The sequence below is a fragment of the Rosa chinensis genome, chromosome 5 (genome assembly GCF_002994745.2).
Source record: "Rosa chinensis cultivar Old Blush chromosome 5, RchiOBHm-V2, whole genome shotgun sequence".
Classification (NCBI taxonomy): domain Eukaryota; kingdom Viridiplantae; phylum Streptophyta; class Magnoliopsida; order Rosales; family Rosaceae; genus Rosa; species Rosa chinensis.
In genome coordinates this window covers 70,408,367-70,432,369 of record NC_037092.1, presented here as the reverse complement: position 1 = coordinate 70,432,369, position 24,003 = coordinate 70,408,367, and the positions used below count along the sequence as shown (strand labels likewise).

General features: G+C 37.5%; 5 protein-coding genes across 6 annotated transcripts; 2 read left to right on the top strand and 3 right to left on the bottom strand.

Annotated features, from left to right (window-relative positions):
• Nucleotides 1–921: 921 nt before the first annotated feature.
• On the bottom strand, nucleotides 922–2,692 carry LOC112165918 (mitochondrial import inner membrane translocase subunit Tim9). The gene is made up of 2 exons (XM_024302622.2): nucleotides 2,494–2,692; nucleotides 922–1,373 (listed from the first exon to the last, which is right to left on the bottom strand). The coding sequence occupies exons 1-2, from the start codon at nucleotides 2,586–2,588 to the stop codon at nucleotides 1,187–1,189; spliced, it is 282 nt and encodes a 93-aa protein (XP_024158390.1). The 5' UTR covers nucleotides 2,589–2,692; the 3' UTR covers nucleotides 922–1,186.
• A 779-nt stretch (nucleotides 2,693–3,471) lies between these two features.
• Nucleotides 3,472–5,391, top strand: LOC112201991. 2 transcript variants are annotated; one of them, XM_040519478.1, is made up of 3 exons: nucleotides 3,472–3,803; nucleotides 3,893–4,014; nucleotides 4,638–5,391. In XM_040519478.1, exons 2-3 carry the CDS (start codon nucleotides 3,921–3,923, stop codon nucleotides 5,270–5,272), a joined length of 729 nt encoding a protein of 242 aa, XP_040375412.1. In that variant the 5' UTR covers nucleotides 3,472–3,803; nucleotides 3,893–3,920; the 3' UTR covers nucleotides 5,273–5,391. The 2 variants fall into 2 exon arrangements, with proteins under 2 accessions (XP_040375412.1, XP_024198683.1); XM_024342915.2 differs by having other exon boundaries at nucleotides 3,472–4,014.
• Nucleotides 5,392–6,090: 699 nt separating this feature from the next.
• On the top strand, nucleotides 6,091–8,192 carry LOC112166714 (outer envelope pore protein 16, chloroplastic). The gene is made up of 6 exons (XM_024303600.2): nucleotides 6,091–6,373; nucleotides 6,505–6,556; nucleotides 6,790–6,821; nucleotides 7,064–7,097; nucleotides 7,260–7,327; nucleotides 7,886–8,192. The coding sequence occupies exons 1-6, from the start codon at nucleotides 6,260–6,262 to the stop codon at nucleotides 8,024–8,026; spliced, it is 441 nt and encodes a 146-aa protein (XP_024159368.1). The 5' UTR covers nucleotides 6,091–6,259; the 3' UTR covers nucleotides 8,027–8,192.
• Nucleotides 8,193–8,338: 146 nt separating this feature from the next.
• Nucleotides 8,339–11,006, bottom strand: LOC112166713 (pentatricopeptide repeat-containing protein At1g07590, mitochondrial). Its single transcript, XM_024303599.2, has 2 exons — nucleotides 10,271–11,006; nucleotides 8,339–9,999 (listed from the first exon to the last, which is right to left on the bottom strand). The coding sequence occupies exons 1-2, from the start codon at nucleotides 10,604–10,606 to the stop codon at nucleotides 8,749–8,751; spliced, it is 1,587 nt and encodes a 528-aa protein (XP_024159367.1). The 5' UTR covers nucleotides 10,607–11,006; the 3' UTR covers nucleotides 8,339–8,748.
• Nucleotides 11,007–18,178: 7,172 nt separating this feature from the next.
• Nucleotides 18,179–19,172, bottom strand: LOC112168074 (metallothionein-like protein 1B). Its single transcript, XM_024305194.2, has 3 exons — nucleotides 19,014–19,172; nucleotides 18,821–18,901; nucleotides 18,179–18,532 (listed from the first exon to the last, which is right to left on the bottom strand). Exons 1-3 carry the CDS (start codon nucleotides 19,070–19,072, stop codon nucleotides 18,442–18,444), a joined length of 231 nt encoding a protein of 76 aa, XP_024160962.1. The 5' UTR covers nucleotides 19,073–19,172; the 3' UTR covers nucleotides 18,179–18,441.
• Nucleotides 19,173–24,003: the final 4,831 nt, after the last annotated feature.

Genomic DNA, 24,003 nt, shown 5'->3' with positions numbered 1-24,003 from the left:
TTTGTTGTGATTTCCTTGCTTTGCTTCATTTTGTATTTAAATAAAGAAAATAGCATTTTTCACCGACACCGGGGTTAGCCAAGCAGTCGAGCACAAAACTAGTTTCATCCTCTTTTTTTCTGTATTAGTTCACCTTCCGTGAGTAGCAGCTAAAGCAATAGATTCTGGCCAGTTCTTGCTCTCTCTGCATTTCCTTTGAAAAACAAATTTAAGGAACACGCATGTTCCACATTGGTAAAGAAGCAATTTCTGGAGTCATGATCGTTCTTGGGTTGCTGGATTTTATGCCAACCTGGGAAGTGGCTCTGTTCTCCAATCTGAGGCATGGGGTCTGTTGTTGGGGCTAAAATTGGCATATGATAATCAATGCTCTCATTTGTATGTTGAAAGTGATTCTGAAACCCTTATTAACATGGTAAAGAATGGAGTGGATGAAGTGCATCCACTAAAAACTCTCCTCAATTGTTGCTCATTCTTGCAGCAAAAGTTCCTGAGCTTTGATATTAGACACACCTATAGAGAAGTGAATGCAGTTGCAGATATCCTATCCAAGGATGGGTTGCAGGCTGAAGCTGGGGTGCATGTCATGTTGCATCCTCCTCCACAAGTCATTACCTCTCTTCTTGATGACTTGTGTGAATTTCCTAGAGTTAGGATCCGGAGTTCCAAAGTTTAGTTTTTCTTTCTTTTTGGGCCTCTTGGCTCCCATTTATCCCAAAAAAAAAAAAAAAAAGAAGCAATTTCTACAAACAAAGCAATTTGTTCATCACATTCAAATGCGGACTCGTGCTGGAATTAGTGAAAATAGAATCCATTATCAGACAGCAACATTCAGATCCCATGTATCTACAGACTACAATTTGCTATTTCCAAACAAATTAAAAAAACGCATGTATGCTCCATACTGGTAAAAAAAGCAAATTCTACAAAAGCAAAGCATTTTATTCATCACATTCAAACGTGGACTGCTGCTTGAATTAGTAAAAATAGAATCTCTTATCACACAGCAACTTCAGATCCCAAGTATCTACAGAATACAATTTGCTGTTTCTCCCATAGACAACAAAAGCATGAAGATGGGTACAACAACAACACCATTTCTTCTTTTGAAACAAAACAAAAAAGGACAGCAAAGCAAATATGGAGTAAACTGCCCGAGCCCTCTACCCTTGGCAGCTCAATGACTCTAGTCCTGGGTTGCAGCTCCCTGGTTAAGCTCTGCAAACCTCATGCCAACGCGCATCGAATGCTTGAGAAACTTCTCAGCACATCGCCGAACACAGGTTTCCTCTTGCTTCTGCAGTGATTTGTGCTTGAAAGTGTCAACACAATCATTGAAGCATCTCTCGACAAGTGAGTTGTACATCCTTAAACTGCAAGAATATGATATTATTAGCAGATGGGTTGCATTCCATGCATGACAATGGCAATTACTTATGCCAAACTAGAAAAACAGTACTTTATCATACAGATAGCATCCAATTTAGAAGCCACGTACAAAATCTTTAACGGTTGGACTAATGTTTTGTTGATACAAGTTTTGTTCTGTTGGTTTACTGAAGCACTTTGCAGGAACCTTTACTTGGATATATTAATACTTTACTGATTATGTATATGGTGGGATTAACATTCCAATAACAAGTAAATGCATTGCAATTAAGGATGACTTATCTAGACAACACAAAGTTTCAAGCAATTAATCCTATCGTATAAAAAATGTTTAGATGAGAATCCAAGCAAGAGAAATACAACCCGTGCAAATCTCCATGACACATGATTTGTACAACATAATCTTCTCCTTAACTATCACAAAAGGTTAAAAGCAAACAAAATCAGGGAACTAAATAGCTACTTATCAAATTAGTTTTGCCACTTTGGTTCCCTAAAACTCATAACCAATATCTAATATACGCTGGAATACAAAAGTTTCGCCAACACATAATCATTGTAGTTCCCTAAACGTCCAGAAGCAACACACATGTTGCACTGGTTTTAAGGAGAACTTTTTATGTGGCTTCACAGAAAAGAGTTTTCACAGAATTAAACCTGTGACCTACATTGTACAAAAAGGAATTGTGAAGCTACAAATCTGAGCCTGTCAAATGCCTCAGATCCATCATGCACTTCCAAAAGTATCTAAATCACCAATGGGTATCAAAAACAAGAGACACACACTTCGAATCAAAGCAATGGAAACAAACATTTCAATAGGAATCCAACCAAAAACTAAAAGCAAATCACACAATTCAAGCAGACCCAAAAGGTTCACAACTACACCACCAGTCCACCACCCATTATACTTGAAATGCGAAAACAAATGAATAACCAAATCTAAGAAATACATCAATTGAGATGAGTGTTCAATCGGTGCAGGACCAAATTTTAAAATTTTCCATCATATTCAAGCTAGATTTTCAATAAATTTGAGAACCCAGAATACAGCTGAGGAAATGTAAGAATCCAGAGAGAAATTGATTAGAGAAAATTGAAAACCTGTCGCGGATTTGGAGCTGGTCGATCATGGTGGCCATTCTGAGCTTATCTTCCTCTGGAAGCGAATCCAGATCTCCTATCATGCTCTTATCCATCTTAATTGAATCTCAAACACTGCCCACAAATCCAATTTCAGGTTCTTTTGGGCTTAATTTCTCAGTCTCTGAAAGGGTTTATGGAACGAGCTGGTGTGAGCAGATCTCTTTCTCTTTATAGTGAGGTAAAACCCTAGCGTCGACACAAAACGGGACCGTTTGAACCGCAGAGAGTGAGCGGTCCGTCAAAACATAAGAACTAGTCAATTTTTTTTTTTTTAATAAAGTCAGTGCAACTACCCTAAAGTGTTGATTAATGATAAAATTGTCGAATATAATGAAGTAACATGTAGAAGTTATAATAAACATTTAGAGGTGGTCTCAAATAATAATAGGAGTTTATACGTACTAATTCTATATATTTAAATATATACTAGGGTTTTTGACTAAAAGCACTAAAATGAGCTAAAATTATCTCACTTACCCGAATAACAAATTTCTATTCTCATTAACCCAATTAAAGGTAAATAATTATTAATCCCTCAACACAAATCCCTAAAAATGGGGTAAATAAACAAAAACCATATACACTAATTAGCAAATAGTGTCATAAAACAATAGAACATACTTTCTCACTATATTGCCAAATGAAAATCATCTCAATGACACTTCGTTTGCACACAAAACTAGTCAAAGATTTATGTTTGAACAAAATTCATACAAAAATTAAACACGTGTGTGTTAAGACCAAGTTAATTATCCTGATAGCTATTAAATTAACTCTAGAGTTCCACATTCTCCAAAAAAAAAAATTGACTACAAGTCCAATCAAGATGAAATAACCAACAAACTTCCTAATTACAATCCTACGTTTACTCTCAAGTCCACCAAAACTAATCACCAGTTAAACTTATCTCATAGAACCAAACTCACCACCCCATTACGCATCCAAATCAATATGTGGTATCTTTTTTTTGAAAGGTCATAATGTGGTATCTTAGTAGAACACCTTCAAACCGCAAACCAAATGATGACTCCAGCTTCAGTTTGCGCAATTCCATCTTCACCGTCTCCGATTCCGGTTTTTTCCAAGACATTTGCATGATTGAGGTGCCAAACAAATCCGTGGTCGATCACGAAGAACACAACAAAGAAGAAGAGACGTGCCCTTTTTCATTCTCATTCCCAAAATGGGAATGGTTTGCCTATCTCTGCTCTCCCACCCAATTCCATTCCGTGGCGGTGCCTCGAAACTCTTCCATGTTTAGAGTACAGGTGATTGGTATTCTGCCTCAACATTTCTTGTGTGCCAAGTTGGTGCGAGGTCCGAAACCTTATGTCACCCTGTGCACTTACTCATGCAGTGAGAATTCTCTCAATGATGTGCCCAAAATGAACTGTGCGGATCGCAATCTGTTCGGAGCTGCATGTGCTATTCTTGATGGGTGGCTATATGTTGCTGGAGGGTATAAGGATAACTCTTTAGGTAAGTATTGACTCTATTGAAGTGATTTTAGTTTATTATAATAACTAAGAAACTCATCATGACATAAGAATGAGATGTTTTGAATTTGAAACATTGGTATTCGGATCTTATTAAGTAATGCTGGAACTGCTTGTGTAAAAAACCAAAAAAACTGTATATCGATTAGGGATTGTTGACCGTGTACTAGAGCCAACGAATTTCAATTTTAGCAATAGGTGAAAATACTTTGAGAAGAGGTAGTATACAAAGCTCAAGCTATCACATTGATATGTTGCACACTGGAACATTGATTATATAGTATGTTTTCTACAATGTTTCAAGGACAATTCAAGTTCTCAATTGATACTTGTACCAAGTACTACCTGCATAAATGCCATACACAATTTGATATAATGGTTCTCATTACTTTGATGTTGATGTGCTTTTGGATGAGCCTCTTAATCGATTATAACAATAAATAATCGCTGTAGATAAGGAACCACATTTTGTAATAGATGACCTTACATCTTGATTTTGATAGCTTATCATTTCAGGCTAAGAGCAATTATGGACTTTCTGAACGTTGTTACATTCTCTCCATGTCACCACTTGGTACTTACTTTGTGGTACTTTGTGTAATGCAGACACTTTCCCTTCATCTCACTTGAACTCGGCAGAACGATTGAATCTGAAAACAAGGCAGTGGGAAGCACTGCAGAACATGCCAAACCCGCGAGCATTTGCATCTGGCATTGCTCACGGAGGCAGGTTCTTTGTGGTTGGTGGTGGTAGCAATGCAGCCCTGAAGCACTCAGCTGAAATCTACAACCCCAGCAACAACTCTTGGGGGTCTTTGAAATCATTTGTTCCCCAAGAGGCAGACGGATTCACTGCTACATCACTCAATGGGCGTTTAATGATATTGACTTGGTCAGATCGGTTAGGCGTGAAGCTGTGGCTGTATACTGTGATCACCCATCCAATTTTAATATATAACTGCAGGCGAATTGGTTTCTTGCCGAACCAAATAGTTGAGAGGCCAAGACTAAAAGCACATGGCGCAAGAATGGTTCCGGTTGGGGGGAAGGAGGTGTGGGTTTTGGTGGGAGAGAATGAGAGGATATTCCAAGTTGATGGGTCAAGTGCTTGGCCTGTCTTCCCAGCCCCAATGTATAAGCCTAGTGAAGGACATGAAGTTGTGAGCAAGGGTCATATCTATGCCTTTTCTTTCCATGGGTTTAGAATAAGTTGGAGACAAATCCCTGTTTACTCGATCTGAGTTGTGGCATTTATGTTCCTCTTTTTGCCCCAAGTAGATTTTAAAGCAATGAATTTGGCCACTGCATGCAGAATTTTGCTTTCTGCGTGTGCAGCCAAACTGCATCATTTTTACCCTAACTTTCCTCTTTTTAATTATTTGTTATGTATTTTTTTCCTCACTGCAAGATTAATTTGCAGAATTTATCGAGTTATATCATATTATTGTTAATTTTGGACTCATATACTACAGTAATCATTTCTAGATTGTTTTCGCTTGTTACATTTACAATGTGTTTGTTTACTGCTATCCAAACAGTTCACATATGACACACAAACTGCTACGACTCCACTTGCTCATAAACTATCAGGTCTAGAATACATGAGAATCTAGCGTAGAGCAGGATATTAAACCATCACCAAACAATAAATGGGGAATTTCACACAACATGATTGTACTTACAATGATTTATAATTCCTAACAAGTACAATGAGTTAAGATCTATACCTGAAGGGGCTAATTCTATTTAGTTCAAAAGTCCACAGCTTTACCTTCTGCCTCAAGTTAAGCTCACACAAGGAGCAAGTAATGGAGCAGCAATTTATAGCCGGGGAACAAATGCCTACCAAAAAGCTTCCTTTGCCTCCAACTATATATTAAAAATTGTTGGGAAAGAAAACAAAACCAAATTTTGGCTTCATAATCAGAAGCAATAAGGAGAGAGAGACACTTGGGCACTAAAGACTAAACACTGCGTCACTACCTATCCAAGCAAAGCAGACACACCCGTTTGAATATTGACACATTCACGGAGTCACATGCATTGATCCACCTCCACCGTCCAATGCGTGTAATGGCATTTTGGTAATACTCCCCCATCTCTTGAAAATTTGACATAAAGCACCAGAACCCAGGCAATCATTCATTTTCAATCTCATCAAAACTGTCACAGCACAGACTCTCAGTCTTTCTCAGAGTGTAAGAGGTGAAGAGAAGAAGAAGAAGAAGATGCCTAGCAGCGGGTTTTCAGGGACACTTTCCGGGCCGAAGGTTGAGGTGGCCATTGACATGGGTAACCCACTGCTCAATGTCACCGTCGATGGTTTCTTGAAGATCGGAGCTGTATGGTTTTTTGATATCTGTTGTGTTTTCATATGAATGTGTTTGCTTTTTTGGTTTCTGGGTTTTGATCATTTTGATTGTATCTTCGGAAGTGAAACGGTGACGTTTGTGTTTGGTTTGGTCCGGTTCAGGTTGCTGCTACCAGAGTTGCTGCAGAGGAAGCTTACCATGCCGTCAAGAAAGGTACCGTCTTTACCCTTTTTATGTTGTTTACATTCTTTGCTGTGTTACCGTCTGATCATCGAGAAGCACCGAGAAAATTGACAGAGAAAAAGTTCAAAACTTCAATGGTTGCTGTAGAAGCTTTCTTGAGTTTGATGTAATGAAAGATCTTGAATAACTAACTAATGTCGATTGATGATGATGGTGATGTTGATGTTTGAGTATGTTGGTGATGATGTTCTTGTTTGTTTCAGGGAGCGTATCAAGTCACAACTTTGAGCACACTGTGAGTGACCAGAACAGAACAGTCCCTTGTTTAAATAATTCGCTTTATTATTCTATTATTTCTGAGGAAAATAGTGGCTACTTTTAATCAATATGAGCATCTTCAATTGGTTTTGTTTATTGGAGATTTGATCTGCTGCGTTCTGGAGGTTTTACTCTTACTGTGCTACTGTTTTGAGGAGTTATGTTGTTTTATACATTACAAGTTTCTCATCGTGCTAATTGAAAATACTGGTCTTGTAGTTGAAGAAGATGTGTAAAGAAGGTGCATATTGGGGTAAGTCGACATATTTCATTGCAAGCTAAACACTATGTATGCATGAGGTTTATGAGCCTTGTGGCAAAGTGTTTTTTTTTTTCTTTTTTCTTTTTTAGCTTCCTTTTCTTTTGTAAAATGGAGAACTGTTGAATCAACAATATATTCTTTTAAAATTGACAGGAACTGTAGCTGGAGTTTATGTGGGAGCGGAGTATGGTGTCGAGAGGATCCGTGGCAGAAGAGACTGGGTATGTCCGCTGTAGATTGCTTGTTGTACTATACATGAGCAACTCAGAAAGGGGCTAAAGATTGTGTTTTCACTGTTTTGTTCAGAAAATTTGAATTTTTATATTCCTCAGATGCCTATTTTAAGTTTGCACATGTAAATTTTGAAATTGTATTTGTACTGTTTCAGAATCTCCACATGCTAATTTAAAAATTCAAACATCTGTGTTGCTCTATTTGTCATAATCCATAGGTTTTGAACGTGTAACTCTGAAATAGCAGTTCAGAGATTATATCTGGTATGTTTCTTGTGAAAGGAGCTGAGGGTGCTCAATTACAAATCTGTTTTTCTTCTTTTTAATTCCATATGCGTATCCCTTTAACCACTTACTCATAATAGGATTAAGTTATTATCCATGAGACAGAACAGTAGAACTATTGAACATTTCTTTAAGACTCGGCTCCCTGAATTATCACAAAGCTTCAAGCATACCATTGCAAGTACTTTATTTCAGAAATCATTTTCAATCTTCAATTGGAAATTCTGCTTCTGCTCATTTCTGTTTGATTATATCTTGCAGAAGAATGCCATGATTGGGGGTGTAGTGACAGGGGCTGTAATATCTGCAGCCACCAGCAAGGACAAGGACAGGATTGTGGTCGATGCGATCACAGGAGGTGCCATTGCAACTGCTGCAGAATTCCTCAACTATCTCATCTGAACGCGGAACTAAAATTCTACACAATCTCTCTGTAGATTCTGTAGAAGTAGGAGGTTTCTTGTATCATCTTCCTCGTGAATTTGTTTTGTTGTAAAAAGAATGATGCAAGGGTTCTTCAGCTGAATAACTGAAGCTTTTTATCTGATGGATTTTGAATTTTCAAATATCATCTTTTGTTGAGATTTGTGTGCATATGTTTATCTTAGATGCTAACTGATGTCAGTGTAATTTTGATGTGGATGCAACTCCTTCCTTACGACCTGTGTTTTGTACGGCCTATGTTAACTGGCCTCATAAGCGAAAGAATATGGATACTGAGATGCTGACCTCCTTGAGGCCGGATATTGAAAGAACAATATTGCATGGGGGCAAATAGCGATACTTTTCATCCATCAAGGATATATATAACGCTAGAAGCTTTGCCTGAAAGCAATTGTCAAGATGAACAGCAATCAGTCTCCAATAAGCGAAGTCTAATTTTGCTACCAAGACGTCGTTATAATTGTAGGCTGTATCTGCTTAATTTGAAAGAAACTCTGACCATCTTCACAATAATCTGGTTTTAGGCCAGCTGAAAATGGGTGCACAAGCAGAAGAAAGCAATTCAAGATCAATGCTCTTCCATCTCATTATCTCCCATTTACAACATTGATAAACATCGTGAAAGAATCAGTCACATGTATTACAACAGATTACAGTTACAACTACATTACAAACCAATATCAAGTCCGAAACTGCTCAGCAAGTTTCATCAGACTATAGGTTTCAGCATCTGGTCGTGCACCTCCTAGAATCATCCTCTTCAAAAGATTTGGATCATAAATTTTGGCCTTCACATAAGCCTTGATCAAAGTGTTGTATACAAAAGTGTACCTTATATACTTGGCTTTAGCTAGTTCCTCAAACAACTTCTCGACGTTCCTTATATCACCCCTTTCGGCAAAAGCCTCAATTATCGAAAGAGTGGTCTCCAACCATGGGGTAGAATTCCTGACCACATTGCACATTGTCAAATCCATCCCTAAATCTAAAGTATTAATGGCTTCGTCTACCAATCCTGCTTTTAAGCAACCCAAAGCGAGATGCCGAAAAGTTATGGCATTTGGTTTGCAACCATCTGTAGTTATCTCCCTGAAAATTTTAGATGCTTTGTCAATCAACCCATGCTTGCAATAGACAGATATAATAGAGTTGAATTGCTCGGTGGATCTCAACCCTTTTACTGATTTCATCTCTAACCAGAGTTCTTCAGCTCGGGTGAGTTGGCCAATTCTACCAAATGCTTCAATTGCCATCACATAACTCTTAGACCTGACATAGGGAAGTTCCTTCACTAAGCCCCAAGTTTTCTCTAGCTGCTTCTCCTTCCCCAAATACCCATATAACATTATTAGAACATCCAATGTTGACCAGTTTTTACCTGTAGCTGACTTCTCCAAGGCTTCAACATAAGCTTCAGCAGCAGTATGTAACCTCGCCACTGCATAGGCAGTAGCTATGATGCAGTAAGAAATCTCATTCGCCTCAACATTTGCTCGCTTCATATCAGAGTATACCTTCATCAACCCATCAATATTGTGTTCACTGGCTTCCATTTTCATCAGAATGTTAAATGTGGAAGCATGCCTGGCCACTTTATCAGCCTTCATCTGAGCAAGAATTTTCGGTATCAATTTTTTACGCCTTGATGATGAATGTAGAATAATCAACCGATTAAACACCAAGTGCGAGATGGGATGGCCCAATTCCCTCATTTTCTTCATGCACTCAAGCGGAAGCCTTATTGCTCCTTTGTCCAAACAAGCAATCACAAGATTGTTGTAAAGGAGCTCATTCTGAAACTCCTGAGGAACACGCGTAAAGAGTTCTTTACCTTGTGATATCCCATGAAACTTGGTTGTAAATTCCAACAGATAAGAGTAGTCTAGCTCCTTTGGCCTGTAGGGCCTTTCTCTGATCACCCATTCCATCACCTGTCAAAACCAATACCTCAGCTACTATACCAAATTGGTTCAAATTTAAAGGCTAATAGCTTTAGTTGCAGAATGAATTGTGGGAATTGGGTACTAATCAAAATGTAATTGTATGGAAATGGTTCTGTGCCTAATTACATTCTGTAGTTATAAACAACAAAGCTTCAAACTTCACCCAAAAAGATTCAATCTTTTCTTTTTCACAATTTCTCATCAAGCAAACTAAATCACCCATTAACAAAAATGAACTCAGTGAGAGAAAGAGAGGTACCTCAAGAGCGCGTTGGTTAGACTTGAGCTTTCTGAGGCGATTAATGGCGTGGAAGATGTCACCTCTGTGAATGGGGAAGCCATCACCCATCCAACTCTGGAAAGCAGACCCAACTGGGTCGCCTCTCGGCAGCTTCTCGATTCTGTAAGACAAGCAGCTTCTGGGTTCTTCTTGTTTTGGGTCTGAGACTTGATCGGGAACAGCGTTTGGTGCTTGGGTGCAGAGGAAAGAGTTGAAGGTGGATGGGATTTTGGCGGGAGAAAAATAGAGCACACCAAGTGTTCGAGGTTTTGCCTGAACCAAACTGCGCTGTATCACAAGGTACAGCCTTTGCATGCTTAACTTTTGAGTGTGAGCAAAAACAAACTAGTCAAGTTGGGAAGTGAAATAGTGAACGCCTTTACTTAAACCCAAAACATAAAGTCCAGCCAAGGCCCAAGAAAGAAACCCCAAACTTGATGAGTTTCTTTCTAAGGTTGACGGTAACTTCGTGGCCTGCTCACAGAGTTGATAGTGAATGAGACCAATCAATCTCCCTGTTTTAATTCATGCGTAGTATAATGATTGGAACACGTTTCTATTTTAGATTTTCCCCTGGAAGCTAGATCTATTTGAGACAACCTATGACTGGTCCCAAAGCAATCAAATAATTCTGTGGATGTGTGGCCGATATTTTACGTACAAGCTAGCAAACCAGTACGGAGTATAGTTTCAAATACAAGAATAGGTGGCCGTCTAATCAAATTATAAATACGAAAAGTTCGGATTTCAAACCAATACTTTTGCTTTGGGGCTGATCATGCTGTGGATCGATATATGCTCGACCAATTCTTATATAACATTCTCTTCTATCAAAGAATTTGTTCATATATAATTACATATATATATATATATATATTTATATAATTCAATTCTCATTTCAAAGCAAAACACACACGTACATTAATCTAAGAAAAAGCAAAGAAAACCACAATTAAGAAAGAAGTGATCAACATTGCCCTTCAGTGACAAAGTGATGCCTAAAGTAAAATTTAGAAAAGTTTTTCAAATAATTTATTTTTATTGATAAAAAAAAAAGTCAGAAAAGCAAGCAGAAACTAAAACATAGCAAAATATATAAACAAACCAAAAACTAACAATGTCGATAATGAAACAACAAGCTAATAGAAGTTTTCATTTGAAGACCACTCTTCTTGTCTTTTGAGATGCAAAAATGTTGATTAAATTACTGTATTTAAACTTTTTGAACAATTTTCTTTGAATAGATAACATGGGTAGTCCATTCAATTTTTCCTGTGACGTGACTGGTCTTAAATATGATTTTATTAGTTTCAATTTAGAAAAACTGCTTTTAACAAAAGCAATTGTCGCATTAACTTACTTCTATAAGCAATCATGGTATTTGAGAAACAATTACATATTTGAACAAAGTTCAGACTAGTGTTTCTACTTTGCTTTTTGAACCTCTCTTTAGCATTTTTGTTAACAATTTTTATTCTAAATGCAGCTTCGAACCGTCTATATATCAGAAAAATTATCATGAGTGAGAAACTCTATGTGTTTGAGACACTTTACTTTCAAATCAGTATCAACTAATAATGACTCTAATTGTTTCACATCATGTAAAAAACCAAAAACACTTTCATATAATTGAAATTGTTCAAATCTACTGTGAAGGGAAGATACGACTTGATCTACTATATATAAAAGGGTTCTTGACCCAAAGCACCAAAATGAGCCAAAATTATCCCACTTACCCCAGCAACAGATTTTAATTCCCACATACCCAATTTCAAATAAAATGACAACTTTGACCTCAACTTAATTATTGAATTACATCCATGCCATCTCTCTCATCCCTCTCCGATCTGCACTCTCTATGTCTCTCTCTATCTCTCTAAATTGTTCAACAGGCGGACGCTCTCCCTCTCTCCAAATTGTTCAACACGGCGGACGACTTCCGGCGCCGACTTCCTCCATCAGTCTTCTCCGATTCGACTCCAATCTCCAAGTAGATCTAGCAGATGGTGAGGTTTATTCGCCGACGATCTTGCATATGGTGAGGTTCATTCACAGATGGATCGTAAAACCAAGTCCCGGAAAAAACCGTCATAGTTTCACCGCAACCAAATATGGGGGCAGAGTATCTGGGGGTTCACTTTGCATATTGTCTTGGCCCTCGGTGTTCATTGCTTCGTGACTCCAGTCCAGGCTGCTTGTTTTAGCAATAATGCTTTTCTCTTTGCAAGTGGTCCTTTTCGCTCCCTTGGTTACTTACTGTTAGAAACACTTACTACTCGTTTGCACCTGTGGTTTTAGCTTCATTTTTTCACCTACTTTCGTTTAAAAGCTTATAAACTAAAAAGAAAGTATTTCGACGGCAACATGTGATTTTACATTGGTGCTAGAACCTATGGTTTAGCTTATAAGCTTATTACTATGCCCCCATTTCTTTTTAGTTTAGCTTCATTTTTAAAACATCACATTAGGCCTCATCAAAAAGCCCGCGGATTAAGTGGGCCGATGGAGGCCCGCCGGCCCACAGGGCTTTTGGCCCGGCCCGGCCCGTCAAAAAACCCGCAAAAGCCCGCCTTGGTGGGCTGATGGAGGCCCACAAAAAAGCCCGCAAAAACCTGGCCCGGCCCATAGGGCCGGCCCCCCAAAAGCCCGCTAGGCCCGACCCGTAAAAGCCCATTAGGCCCGCCCCGTAAAAGCCCGCAAAATATTATATATATATATATATGTGTGTGTGTGTGCGTGTGTGTGTGTGTGTTTATATATATATATATATATTAATATATATATATATATATTAATATATATATATATATGTCTGTGTGTGTGTGTGTTATATATATAGATATATCTATATGTGTGTGTGTGTTTATAAATATATATATATATATAGACACATATAGATATATATTTGTGTGTGTGTTTATATAGATATATATATATATATATATATACAGTCATATAGATATATATATATATATATATATATATACAGTCATATAGATATATATATATATATATATATCTATATATATATATATCAATATATCATATATGTGTGTGTGTGTTTATATATATATATATATATATATATATAGATATATATATATATATATGTGTGTGTGTGTGTGTGTGTGTGTGTGTTTATATATATATATAGAGAGAGATATATATATATATATATATATATATATATCAATATTTCATATATGTGTGTGTGTGTTTATATATATATATATATGTGTGTGTGTGTGTGTGTATATATATAGAGAGAGAGATGTATATATATATATATGTGTGTGTGTGTGTGTGTGTGTGTGTGTGTGTGTGTGAAAGTTTTTATACTATTATACTTCTATATAAAATATGTGCATATATATATTCTACATATCGGTTGACCAATCCGATTAGATTCGAAAATATGGTGAAATTGGCTAAATTTTTTACCACACTCATAATTTATTGTAATAAACTCATCCAACGGTCGGTTTTTCCATTTTCTTTGAATTGATAGGGGTTGCTCTTTGGAGTGTATGATATATAAATATAGGTTTATAAGAGTAACTACGTTTGACCTAGTTGATCGAATTCGAAACGAGAACCAAATTAGCTGAATTTTCTACAACCACCATAAAACATTACAATCTCTCCATCGAGCGGTTGGTTTCTCCGAATTCATTTTTTACTTCATGGTTGCTTTAGAATGAACCTAAACAATTTAAATGCAATGTATAAGTCATACAACGATAGGAATAAAATTGGTATAGACCAATGTGTTTGTAATTAAAATTAATTTTTTTTATCTTATATCCACGCATATCCATTGATGGAATATATACAAACGTGATGTGAAAAAATAAGCACGTTTCGCAGTTGTCACGGCATCGGTCAACCAATAAAACATATAAGTGACTACGGTTGACCAATCCGATCGGATTCGAAAATATGGTGAAATTGGCTACATTTTTTACCACACTCATAATTTATTGTAATAAACTCATCCAACGGTCGGTTTTTCCATTTTCTTTGAATTGATAGGGGTTGCTTTTTGGAGTGTATGATATATAAATATAGATTTATATGAGTAACTACGTTTGATCTAGTTGATCGAATTCGAAACGAGAACCAAATTAGCTGAATTTTCTACAACCACCATAAAACATTACAATCTCTCCATCGAGCGGTTGGTTTCTCCGAATTCATTTTATACTTCATGGTTGCTTTAGAATGAACCTAAACAATTTAAATGCAATGTATAAGTCATACAACTTTAGGAATAAAATTGGTATAGACCAATGTGTTTGTAATTAAAATTAATTTTTTTTATCTTATGTCCACGCACATCCATTGATGGAATATATACAAACGTGATGTGAAAAAATAAGCACGTTTCGCGGTTGTCACGGCATCGGTCAACCAATCAAACATATAAGTGACTACGGTTGACCAATCCGATCGGATTCGAAAATATGGTGAAATTGGCTAAATTTTTTACCACACTCATAATTTATTGTAATAAACTCATCCAACGGTCGGTTTTTCCATTTTCTTTGAATTGATAGGGGTTGCTCTTTGGAGTGTATGATATATAAATATAGGTTTATAAGAGTAACTACGTTTGACCTAGTTGATCGAATTCGAAACGTGAACCAAATTGGCTAGATTTTCTATAACCACCATGAAACATTACAATCTCTCCATCAAGCGGTTGGTTTCTCCGAATTCATTTTCCACTTCATGGTTGCTTTAGAATGAACTTAAACAATTTAAATGCAATGTGTAAGTCATATAACTTTAGGAATAAAATTAGTATAGTCCAATGTGTTTGTAATTAAAATTAATTTTTTTTTATCTTATGTCCACGTACATCCATCGTTGGAATATATACAAACGTGATGTGAAAAAATAAGCACGTTTCGCGGTTGCCACGCCATCGGTCAATCAATAAAACATATAAGTGACTACAGTTGACCAATCCGATCGGATTCAAAAATATGGTGAAATTGGCTAAATTTTTTACCACACTCATAATTTATTGTAATAAACTCATCCAACGGTCGGTTTCTCATTTTCTTTGAATTGCTATATGTAGCTCTTTGGAGTGTATGATGTATAAATTTAGATTTATAAAAAATTAGTGTCTTTAAAAATTTATTTATCAACAAATTAGTATCTATATATAAATATAGATTTTTTTGGGTACAATTTAGTTATATAGATTGTTATCTTTGGTTGTATTTGATCGTTATCCATTGAATTTCCAAAGCTTGATTAAAAAAAAAAAATACTTGTGTCTTTAAATATTTATTTATAAATAAAGCCCGCAAGACCCGGCCCAAAAAAGCCCGCAAGGCTAAGCCCGGCCCGGCCCGAAAAAGCCCGCAAGGCCCGCTTTATATGGACGGGCTTGGATCCTTTGATTTTTAATAAAGCCCGGCCCGGCCCAGCCCGTAATTATTTAAAAATATAGCAAGGCCCGGCCCAAGCCCGCTATGAGCCAGGCCCGGCCCGTTGACGACCCCTACATCACATTTGTTTATAATACTTACTGCTCGTTTGCACCTATAGTTTTCTTTTGGTTTGATGATTGCAACATTGGCTTTCTTCTCTCTCTCTGTTTTTTTTTTTTGGTAAAATGGGCGTAGAAGGTCCGGAAGGAAAGAAAAATGACAAAAAAAAGTTTTATAGGGGCAATAGAGGTCTGTTAAAGGTCTATTGGAGGGGGCAATAGACGTCTGTTGGAGGGCAATAGACGTCTGTTGGAGGGCAATAGACGTCTATTGGAGAGCAATAGACTTTTTGAATTTATATAATCTCTTTGTTTTTTTCTTTAATCGAAGTTTTATTTGTCCAATTTTAGAAAGATTAGTTCCCATTCCGGCAACCGAAAATTCTTCTTGAGGTCAATAGACGTCTATTGGGGGGCAATAGACGTCTATTGGAGGCAATAGACGTTTTGAATTGACGTAATCTCCTCGTTTTTTTCTTTAATCAAAGTTTTATTTGTCTAAATTGAGGGAGATTAGTTCTTATTCTGGCAATTGAAAGTCTTATTGAGGGGCAATAGACGGCTATTGGGGGGCAATACATGGCTGATAGACATCTATTGGGGGGCAGTAGACGTCTATTGGGGGGTAATAGACTATTGGAGGCAATAGACATCTATTGGGGGCCAATATACATCTATTGGGGGCAATAGAGGGCAATAGACCTCTATTGCCCCTCCATCGGGGAGCAATAGACGTTTATTGGGGTAATAAACATGTCCGGCAACCGGTGACCGGAATCCGGCGGCCGGTGACGGGCTCCGGCGAAGTCTCCTATGGTTTCTCTCTCTTCCATTTTCTCTCTCTCTCTCTCTCTCTCTCTCTCTCTCTCTCTTTAAGTAACAAAAGGGTGAGGGGTAAAATGGTATTAAAAAAAAATTTTAAACAAAAAAAAATCTTAATGGGGTATTAGGGAAGACTCCCTTAGAGTGTATTGGGTAAGAGAGAATTAAAAAAACTTAATGGGGTAAGTGGGAAAAAAATCCCTAGAAATTGGGTAAATGGACAAAACCCCTATATAAAAAATACTCAGTCCTGAAAGTGTCTTCAACATATAGTGTTGATTCATCATTTACATTCTCATCATACTGCTGTTTTCTACAACTTCTACATCTATTATGAAATATAGGTTCTATTTTCATTTCAAGTGCAATCTCTCTAGCTAAAATCATAGTAGGTGTAAATCCTTATTCTCCAAAAAAAAAAGAAAAAAAAAACAATCATTCTAACAGTTTAATAGCATCATATATCTTTAGATTGTAACTTTTACTAATCAAGTCAATAGCAAATAGCATATCATACCAGCCAATCATCCCTAGTAAAAATTCAAAGGGTGCACATTTTAGTGCACCATCTAAGTTATCTGTATTTGCCAATTATTATAAAGCATCTCTAATTTGTGGAGCTTGATATCTAATAGCCTTGACACTTTCTACCCAACTTTCCCACCGTGTTGTAGCCAACACTTTGATGGTCAAATCACTTACATTATCTTCTAAATTTTCCACCTCTTTGTTGAATATATATATATATATATATATATATATATATATATATATTGTACTATTCCAAAAAAGTTTTAGCTTTAGGACAAGAGTTGGCCATGTCAAAAAATAAAAGGTTAAGATTATGAGAGCCACATGGTGTGTAGAATGCTCTTGGATTAATTTCTAACAACCTTTTCTAGCGTGGACACGTTGATGCTTTCCCTTCATGTCAGACCCATTACATACCCCTGCCCTAGCATTAATAATATCAAGTTCTAGTTTGGCTATAACACTTAAAAAGTTCATCAAAAAGTCTTTTTTCCAGTGGTATCATCTCCTCTTAAAAACTCCAAGAAATATTCTTCTACTTTTGCTTGGATCTTTGATATATCCACATATCACAAAATCAGAGACAATTGTTCTCTTTTACTAATGTCAGGAGTACAATCAAGAATGATAGAAAAGTACTTTGCTTCTTTTACTATTCTTAAGATTTCATTTTTAATTTCAAAGGCTAACAAATCTATCAATTCATTTGATATTCTAGGTCCAAGATAATGACTATGAATTTCATCATCTTTTATATGTTGGAGATGTTCTTTCAGTATTGGATCGAACTGTTCAATTGTCACAATAAAGCTCAGAAAAATTTCATTATTTCCTTCACCTATCTTCTCATTTATTTCACAAAATACCATGTTGTTTTTAGAAAGACCTTTAATAACAAAAATAATTTTTTTAAATACTTTTCTCCAATGTACTCTCTCTTTGTTAACTTGTTGTAGATCTATCAACTGTCTTATTTTTTAAGAGTCTCTCTTCTAACTCAAACCAACTCCACATATTAGTGACATGTTGAATACTTCTTTCATCACTTTTAAGGTTGTCACTAAGATTTTGTCAATCTCTTTTACTAATGTCAAGAGTACAATCAATAACATACAAGCTAGCCACAACACAAATCACAATCCTAGCTCTCTAGGTCCAGTAGATGGATTTGCAGGCAGTTTTATTTCACAATAAGGCTCCAAACCCAACAAGCTCCCTTTTACAGTTTTCTTATTTAGAGGATGATATACGTGGTGCTTCTCTGCTTGGTAGCCTCGTCAAGCTTTCGTACAGATCATTTGTAAAAGCCGAATGAATCACAGTTTGAGCCAGACTTGCGCTGGACGTATACCTCTCCAAAATTCATTTCTGAATCCTCATAGTACCTGTATATAAACAAGAAGTATATTTTCGATTTTCAAAAGACGGACTATTAACTCACCACTAATTATTCAATTGGCGCAACACCTATACTTGCATATTAATAATTAGTAATGAACCCGCCCATTTGTATATTATGCATGATTTAGCTCTTTTCTTTAAAAGTAAATCGAATCTCATTAACTAACCCATAGTCACTGTTAGCTCTTCTATATATTGATGTTTTTTGTGTTATATGTCCAGAATAAAATCAGGTAATGCACCCAGAAATAATTGAACGGGAGATAGCGTACGTCTTTAGCGGTGCAACCCCATCAATGATGATCTTAGAGGTGGTGGCGTTCTCTGAGAAACTCAAGCCAGTCCTTCCGCAGCTGCATATACACACAGAATAAACTGAGACAAAGATAATAAATATATGGAGTCAAGGAAAACGTACACACATGAATGAATCAGTGTTTTCAAAAAATGAGTACAGTTAATTACTTGCAGTCGTCACCGCAGGAGCAGTTGGAGCACGAGCAGTTTGGGTTTCCGCAAGGCATTTTAGTAGCTCAAAGAAAGACTAGAGTGAGTGAAAAATGAGAAGGATGAATATGGATCGCTGAATGGTATGTTAAACCCAGTAGCAGACTGATGCTATTTATAATGCAGACAATGATTAAAAGGTAGATATGCAGAATGAGATCCACCGTACACGTGACTGGCTAGTGGCTACGTGCCCTTAATCGGGATGTTTTTGGACTCGAATAATGAATTATTCATGCACCACTCAAATCCAATTCGCGGTGGAGTACGCACTTGTTTCATTTGGGGATGGGAGGAAGTACATAATACTGGTGATCGAAGTTGGTTAATCTGGTTCAAAAGGAACACGTACTGCACGCGATGCACTAATAATGCTGTACTTTTCTTAATATTCAGTAATTAACATGGTTTATTTCAGTTAAGAAGGGTATTAGATCTTAGCAAAAGGACATACATACCAAAGTACGTGTACCAGAAGAAGAAGGAGGGTGTTGAGCAGAAGGAAGAGCGTGCTTCTCACTTAGCTTGGTTAATTTTTGCCGGTTAATTACGGTTTTGAGTTTACATAATATCGATCTGGTACGAAGTGGCTTGTTTTATATCTCTTAATGTTCAATTAAATTTTGAATTAGAATTCCACTGACGTGCTACACCTTAAAATTCAAACCTAAAATTATATCTAAATTTACCTTGCAAAAAGAAAAATTACTAATATCTAAAATTAAGCTTTGGCCTCGCATGTACTCCTGACATATCCTTGTCAATAGAGATTGTACTAGACAATTGTAAATAAACAACACTAGTGTGTAGTACAAATTGTACTACACTATTCAACAAAAACAATCATCTTACTACTAGTGTTCTAGCTAACAAAAGACCAGAAGAAATGTTAATAAAAAATAAATAAATAAAAAACTAAATAGTCGAATGAATTAGCTAACGAGTTCTCTAATTTTATTAACAAGTATTTCAAAATAAGGTTAGTATCAACCTTTCAACACTAATTATACTTTTACCAATGGCATACACCAATTCTTTGTTCTCCCTGTTACTTATTCAACGTGGGTCTCCAAATTTTGAGTTTATTGACTCCACAGGAATATTTCTTTTGGGATAAATTAATTGTTATTCATAGTAAACACTTGTACTCGTTTTTGTCTTTTGGCCACATATAATTGACCCAAGTTGGTGATGGGATCTCAACGCAAAAAAGCATATATATATTTTTTTAATAAAGGGTTGGTGCGGCTGCCCTCAAACCTTGATTAATGAAAGAGAAAAATTTAGTCACCTTCCTTAAACTATGCTGCCAAGGCCAATTTGATTCCCGAACTCTCAAAAGTATCAATGTGATACCCAAACACGTATTTTGACATCAAGGTGATACTTCCGTCAAAAATTCCTAACGGAGCCGTCTGTTTACTGATGTGGCAAGCACGTGGGCACCAAAAAAAAGTAAAATGACCAATTTACCCTTTTGTAATTCATTTTTTTCTTTTCATTTCTTTTTCTTCTTTCTCTTCTTCTTCTTCTTCTGGGATTTTCTTCTAGCCAAACCGCCGCAACTTCCGCCGCAAGCTCCACCACCACATTTCCTTACTTACCTGACAACGTCATCAGCCACCAGCCACCCACCCCAATTTAATGATTTTAATCATACAATAGTACAATACAAGCCAATATAATTCGATAGCTCGATCAATCTAATCACGGTGAAACTGCTAAGCAACGGCAGTGCCCAACCAACGAACCGGTCAACCAAGCTCCCAAGCATAACATGGTTTTGTCTTCCATTTGAAGTTATAGGAATTGAACAAACCACATAACAAAGAGCACCGTATGCCACCGCAGCCTCTTGCCTCACCCCATAACCTTTGCAATTCAATTTCCAGAAAACAACATAAACAAAAATAATTTCGGCTAGATTACATACATGATTTTTGCATGACTCGAATCGAAAGCAAAGCCATTTTAAAATCTGATCCCTAAATATAAATTGAGGCATAGTATGAAGCTACATACTTCCAATTTCAACACAGTAACTCACCAAGAGTTTCAGAGAGAGACTTTAACCTTGAAGAATCAGAAATCGAACCAGAAAATAACCAAGAGTTTCTGCTTTGCTGCTTGAGGAAGAGAGCAACCAAGAGTGAGGTTCTTCGATTGAAAACCCAGAAAGTAAAAACCCAGACAAATCGATTAGAACATTGCTTCATTGTCTCCGATCTTGTCTTAGCCGCCTTCTCTGAGCGACCCGGCAGCTGGTCCTCCTGTTTGGACCCAAAATGAATATTTTGGTCTGACAAGGCACGTCTTGGAGAAATTGAGCCAATGTCAGTGGCTCAAGCTATATATTGTCGACAAATTCGAAATATATATTTAGAGGCTAAATAAAGCCTACTATGGAAGCATGAAAAGTCAACTTTAGCACATTTTCCTACTTCGGCTAGGAGAAACCGAGCTAAACAAGGAAGGAGGGGCGGCAGACTAACCAAATGAAATCGAAATGAGCTGAAACTTTCCAGATTCATTCTATACATCCCAAGGATCATTTCTTATGAAGAGTGCCAGAGCTAGTTTTGAGTTGAAGGCCTTCAAACAATCAGTCCAATTTTCGACATAAGCAAAACTGGAAAACTGGACCTGTAAGAGGTCCAGCAGCATTTCCGGCCCAACCACATGGAAATAAATTCTGAAATTTTACCACAGTAATCTACACTCATGGTGGATAATTTCATATGAAGAAGTTGAAGGCTCATTATGAAGTCTTGTTGGAGAAATAATTGAAGGAATAAAGGGGCAGAAACTGACCTAAAACCAGCTCAATATTCACATGTTCATGTTTCCTACCCACATGAAGAAAGCTAGATGCTTTTCTCTTTTTCCTTGGATATATTTTTCTTCTACAATCTCTTTAATAGATCATCATCACTTCCATATTTCTGCACCTTCATGCTTTGCTTTCATTTCATCATTTCTCTATCTTTTCCATATTTTACAAATCACTTTCATACTCCACTTTCATTATTTTTCTTCCACTCATCATTTCACTCTTCTTTTTCTTTCCTATATAAACACCTTCTCCTCTCATTCTCAAACACACATTCACAACAACAACATCTCTAAGATGATCTAAGTTCTCTCTAGAGCAACCTCTCTAAGAGCAACTCCTCTCCTTCTCTTTCTCTTACCGGTGATCACACTCTTAGTCCTAGTCTTCCCAGAAGCCGACTTTTAGTGCCACCAAACCCTCTGTCAACGTACTTCGGTCCTAGTCTCCTCGGGAGCCGACGGTAGTGCCGCGACCACAACGGTTACAGAACCAGCCAAGCAAGGGTAACGCCCTAGCAACCCAGCCAAGCTAAAGTCACGCTTTAGCAAGTTCTCCTCACTTCCCAGTGGTTCTCGCTCTGCTCAATCTACAACATCGAGTATCGATTGTGATTTTCAAGAAGCTCAGCAAAAGTCCTCGCCACGAGGCACAAAGAATCCCACGACGAGGTTGGTGCTCTCCTCGTCCACAATTGCTTGAAAGAAGTCAGGTCAAGGGACACCCCCGACGACCGCACCCGAACGGTGCTGGCACGCCCGCGCAGAAAAGAGACTGTTGACCAGCTGCAACAAAATTGGAGCCAAACACCTCCCTCCACAAGCTCCGTTCCGCTTCTCTTCAATGTGAACACACCCAATCACAATCACAAACCCAATAACCATAACATCAACCATCCTCAATATCACACACCCAGAATTTACCACAAAAAAAAAATTCTAATCTTTACCCAAGCCGTCGATGAACGCACAGCCACCGCCACCATCAAGGCCGCTCGACCACTTCCGCCACTGCGACTCCGATGCCACCTCCCCCAGCAGCTGCCTATAACCCTCAACATCGTCGTTTAATCTGAGTGACGACACTCCCCCCTGCCCCTGGTTCACAATTCGCCTTTGGGGAGCAACTGCGAGTGGGAAAACAACGGCATCGTTTTGGGGATGGTGATCCTTGTCGTCTTTGAAATCGACGGCTACGGCGGCATCGTCATCGTCGATGTTGGTGTCCGGATCGGCTGGTCGTGGAGGAGTACCAATAGGATATAGAGGCATGGTGGATAGTGAAGAAATCAAGGATGAAGTTGGTGAGAGAGAGGAGACGGGGGTTGAGAGAAGGAGAGAGAGCGAGAGATTGATAGCCTCCAAAGCCATAAAAACCCAGATACCCGAAAACCAGAACCGAGTGAGAGGGGGGAGGAGAGAGATGGAGCTCTGTGCTTCGTTCTTTTTTTTTCTTTTCTTTTTTTTCTTAAAAAAAAAAAAGTTAGTAGTAAAAGACTATTCTGCCCTTGATAAAAATATCACATAGGACCCACGTGCTTGCCACGTCAGCAAATAGACGGTTCCGTTAGGAATTTTGACGGAAGTATCACCTTGATGTCAAAATACGTGTTTGGGTATCACATTGATACTTTTGAGAGTTCGGGTATCAAATTGGCCTTGGCAGCATAGTTTGGGGACGGTGACTGAATTTTTCTCTTAATGAAACTATCGAATACAAAGGGGGGATATTGAGCCTAAACCCTAATTACAATAAGCATCTAGAGAACATCCTGAAATACTATCATGAGTCTCTACTAAGTAATTGTATTCAACAAGGAACCAACTAGCAAAGAGTTTTTTATCGGCGACTCTATTTGCTTTGACACAGCGGTGACACAACGGAAAGATAACTCGATCTGCAACTCGATTATAGCATAGCATAATTTCCATACACATAGCTTTCCCATCATGTTGCCACTGGAAAATAAATTCAGTGACACTTAATTTCACCCTGCCACTAGGAGGTAGCGACTATTTGATTAAGCAAAGAACTCGCCGCCTACCTAGAACAGACACGTTATTGCTACTAGGAGATTGCGACCATTTGCCAATACAAGGAACTCACCACCAACCTAGA

Bases quoted from the DNA above. Each gene is read 5' to 3' on its own strand.
- LOC112165918 (XM_024302622.2), bottom strand. From the start codon at position 2,588: ATGGATAAGAGCATGATAGGAGATCTGGATTCGCTTCCAGAGGAAGAT. The intron at 1,374-2,493 runs GTTTTCAATTTT...ATATTCTTGCAG, and splicing joins CAGCTCCAAATCCGCGACAG to TTTAAGGATGTACAACTCAC.
- LOC112201991 (XM_024342915.2), top strand. From the start codon at position 3,516: ATGTGGTATCTTAGTAGAACACCTTCAAACCGCAAACCAAATGATGAC. The intron at 4,015-4,637 runs GTAAGTATTGAC...TGTGTAATGCAG, and splicing joins GTATAAGGATAACTCTTTAG to ACACTTTCCCTTCATCTCAC.
- LOC112166713 (XM_024303599.2), bottom strand. From the start codon at position 10,606: ATGCAAAGGCTGTACCTTGTGATACAGCGCAGTTTGGTTCAGGCAAAA. The intron at 10,000-10,270 runs GTACCTCTCTTT...TGGTTTTGACAG, and splicing joins CTAACCAACGCGCTCTTGAG to GTGATGGAATGGGTGATCAG.
- LOC112166714 (XM_024303600.2), top strand. From the start codon at position 6,260: ATGCCTAGCAGCGGGTTTTCAGGGACACTTTCCGGGCCGAAGGTTGAG. The intron at 6,374-6,504 runs GTATGGTTTTTT...GGTCCGGTTCAG, and splicing joins GTTTCTTGAAGATCGGAGCT to GTTGCTGCTACCAGAGTTGC. The intron at 7,098-7,259 runs GTAAGTCGACAT...TAAAATTGACAG, and splicing joins TAAAGAAGGTGCATATTGGG to GAACTGTAGCTGGAGTTTAT.
- LOC112168074 (XM_024305194.2), bottom strand. From the start codon at position 19,072: ATGCCTTGCGGAAACCCAAACTGCTCGTGCTCCAACTGCTCCTGCGGT. The intron at 18,902-19,013 runs GTAATTAACTGT...GTGTATATGCAG, and splicing joins TCCTGCGGTGACGACTGCAA to CTGCGGAAGGACTGGCTTGA. The intron at 18,533-18,820 runs GTACGCTATCTC...GTTTATATACAG, and splicing joins GGGGTTGCACCGCTAAAGAC to GTACTATGAGGATTCAGAAA.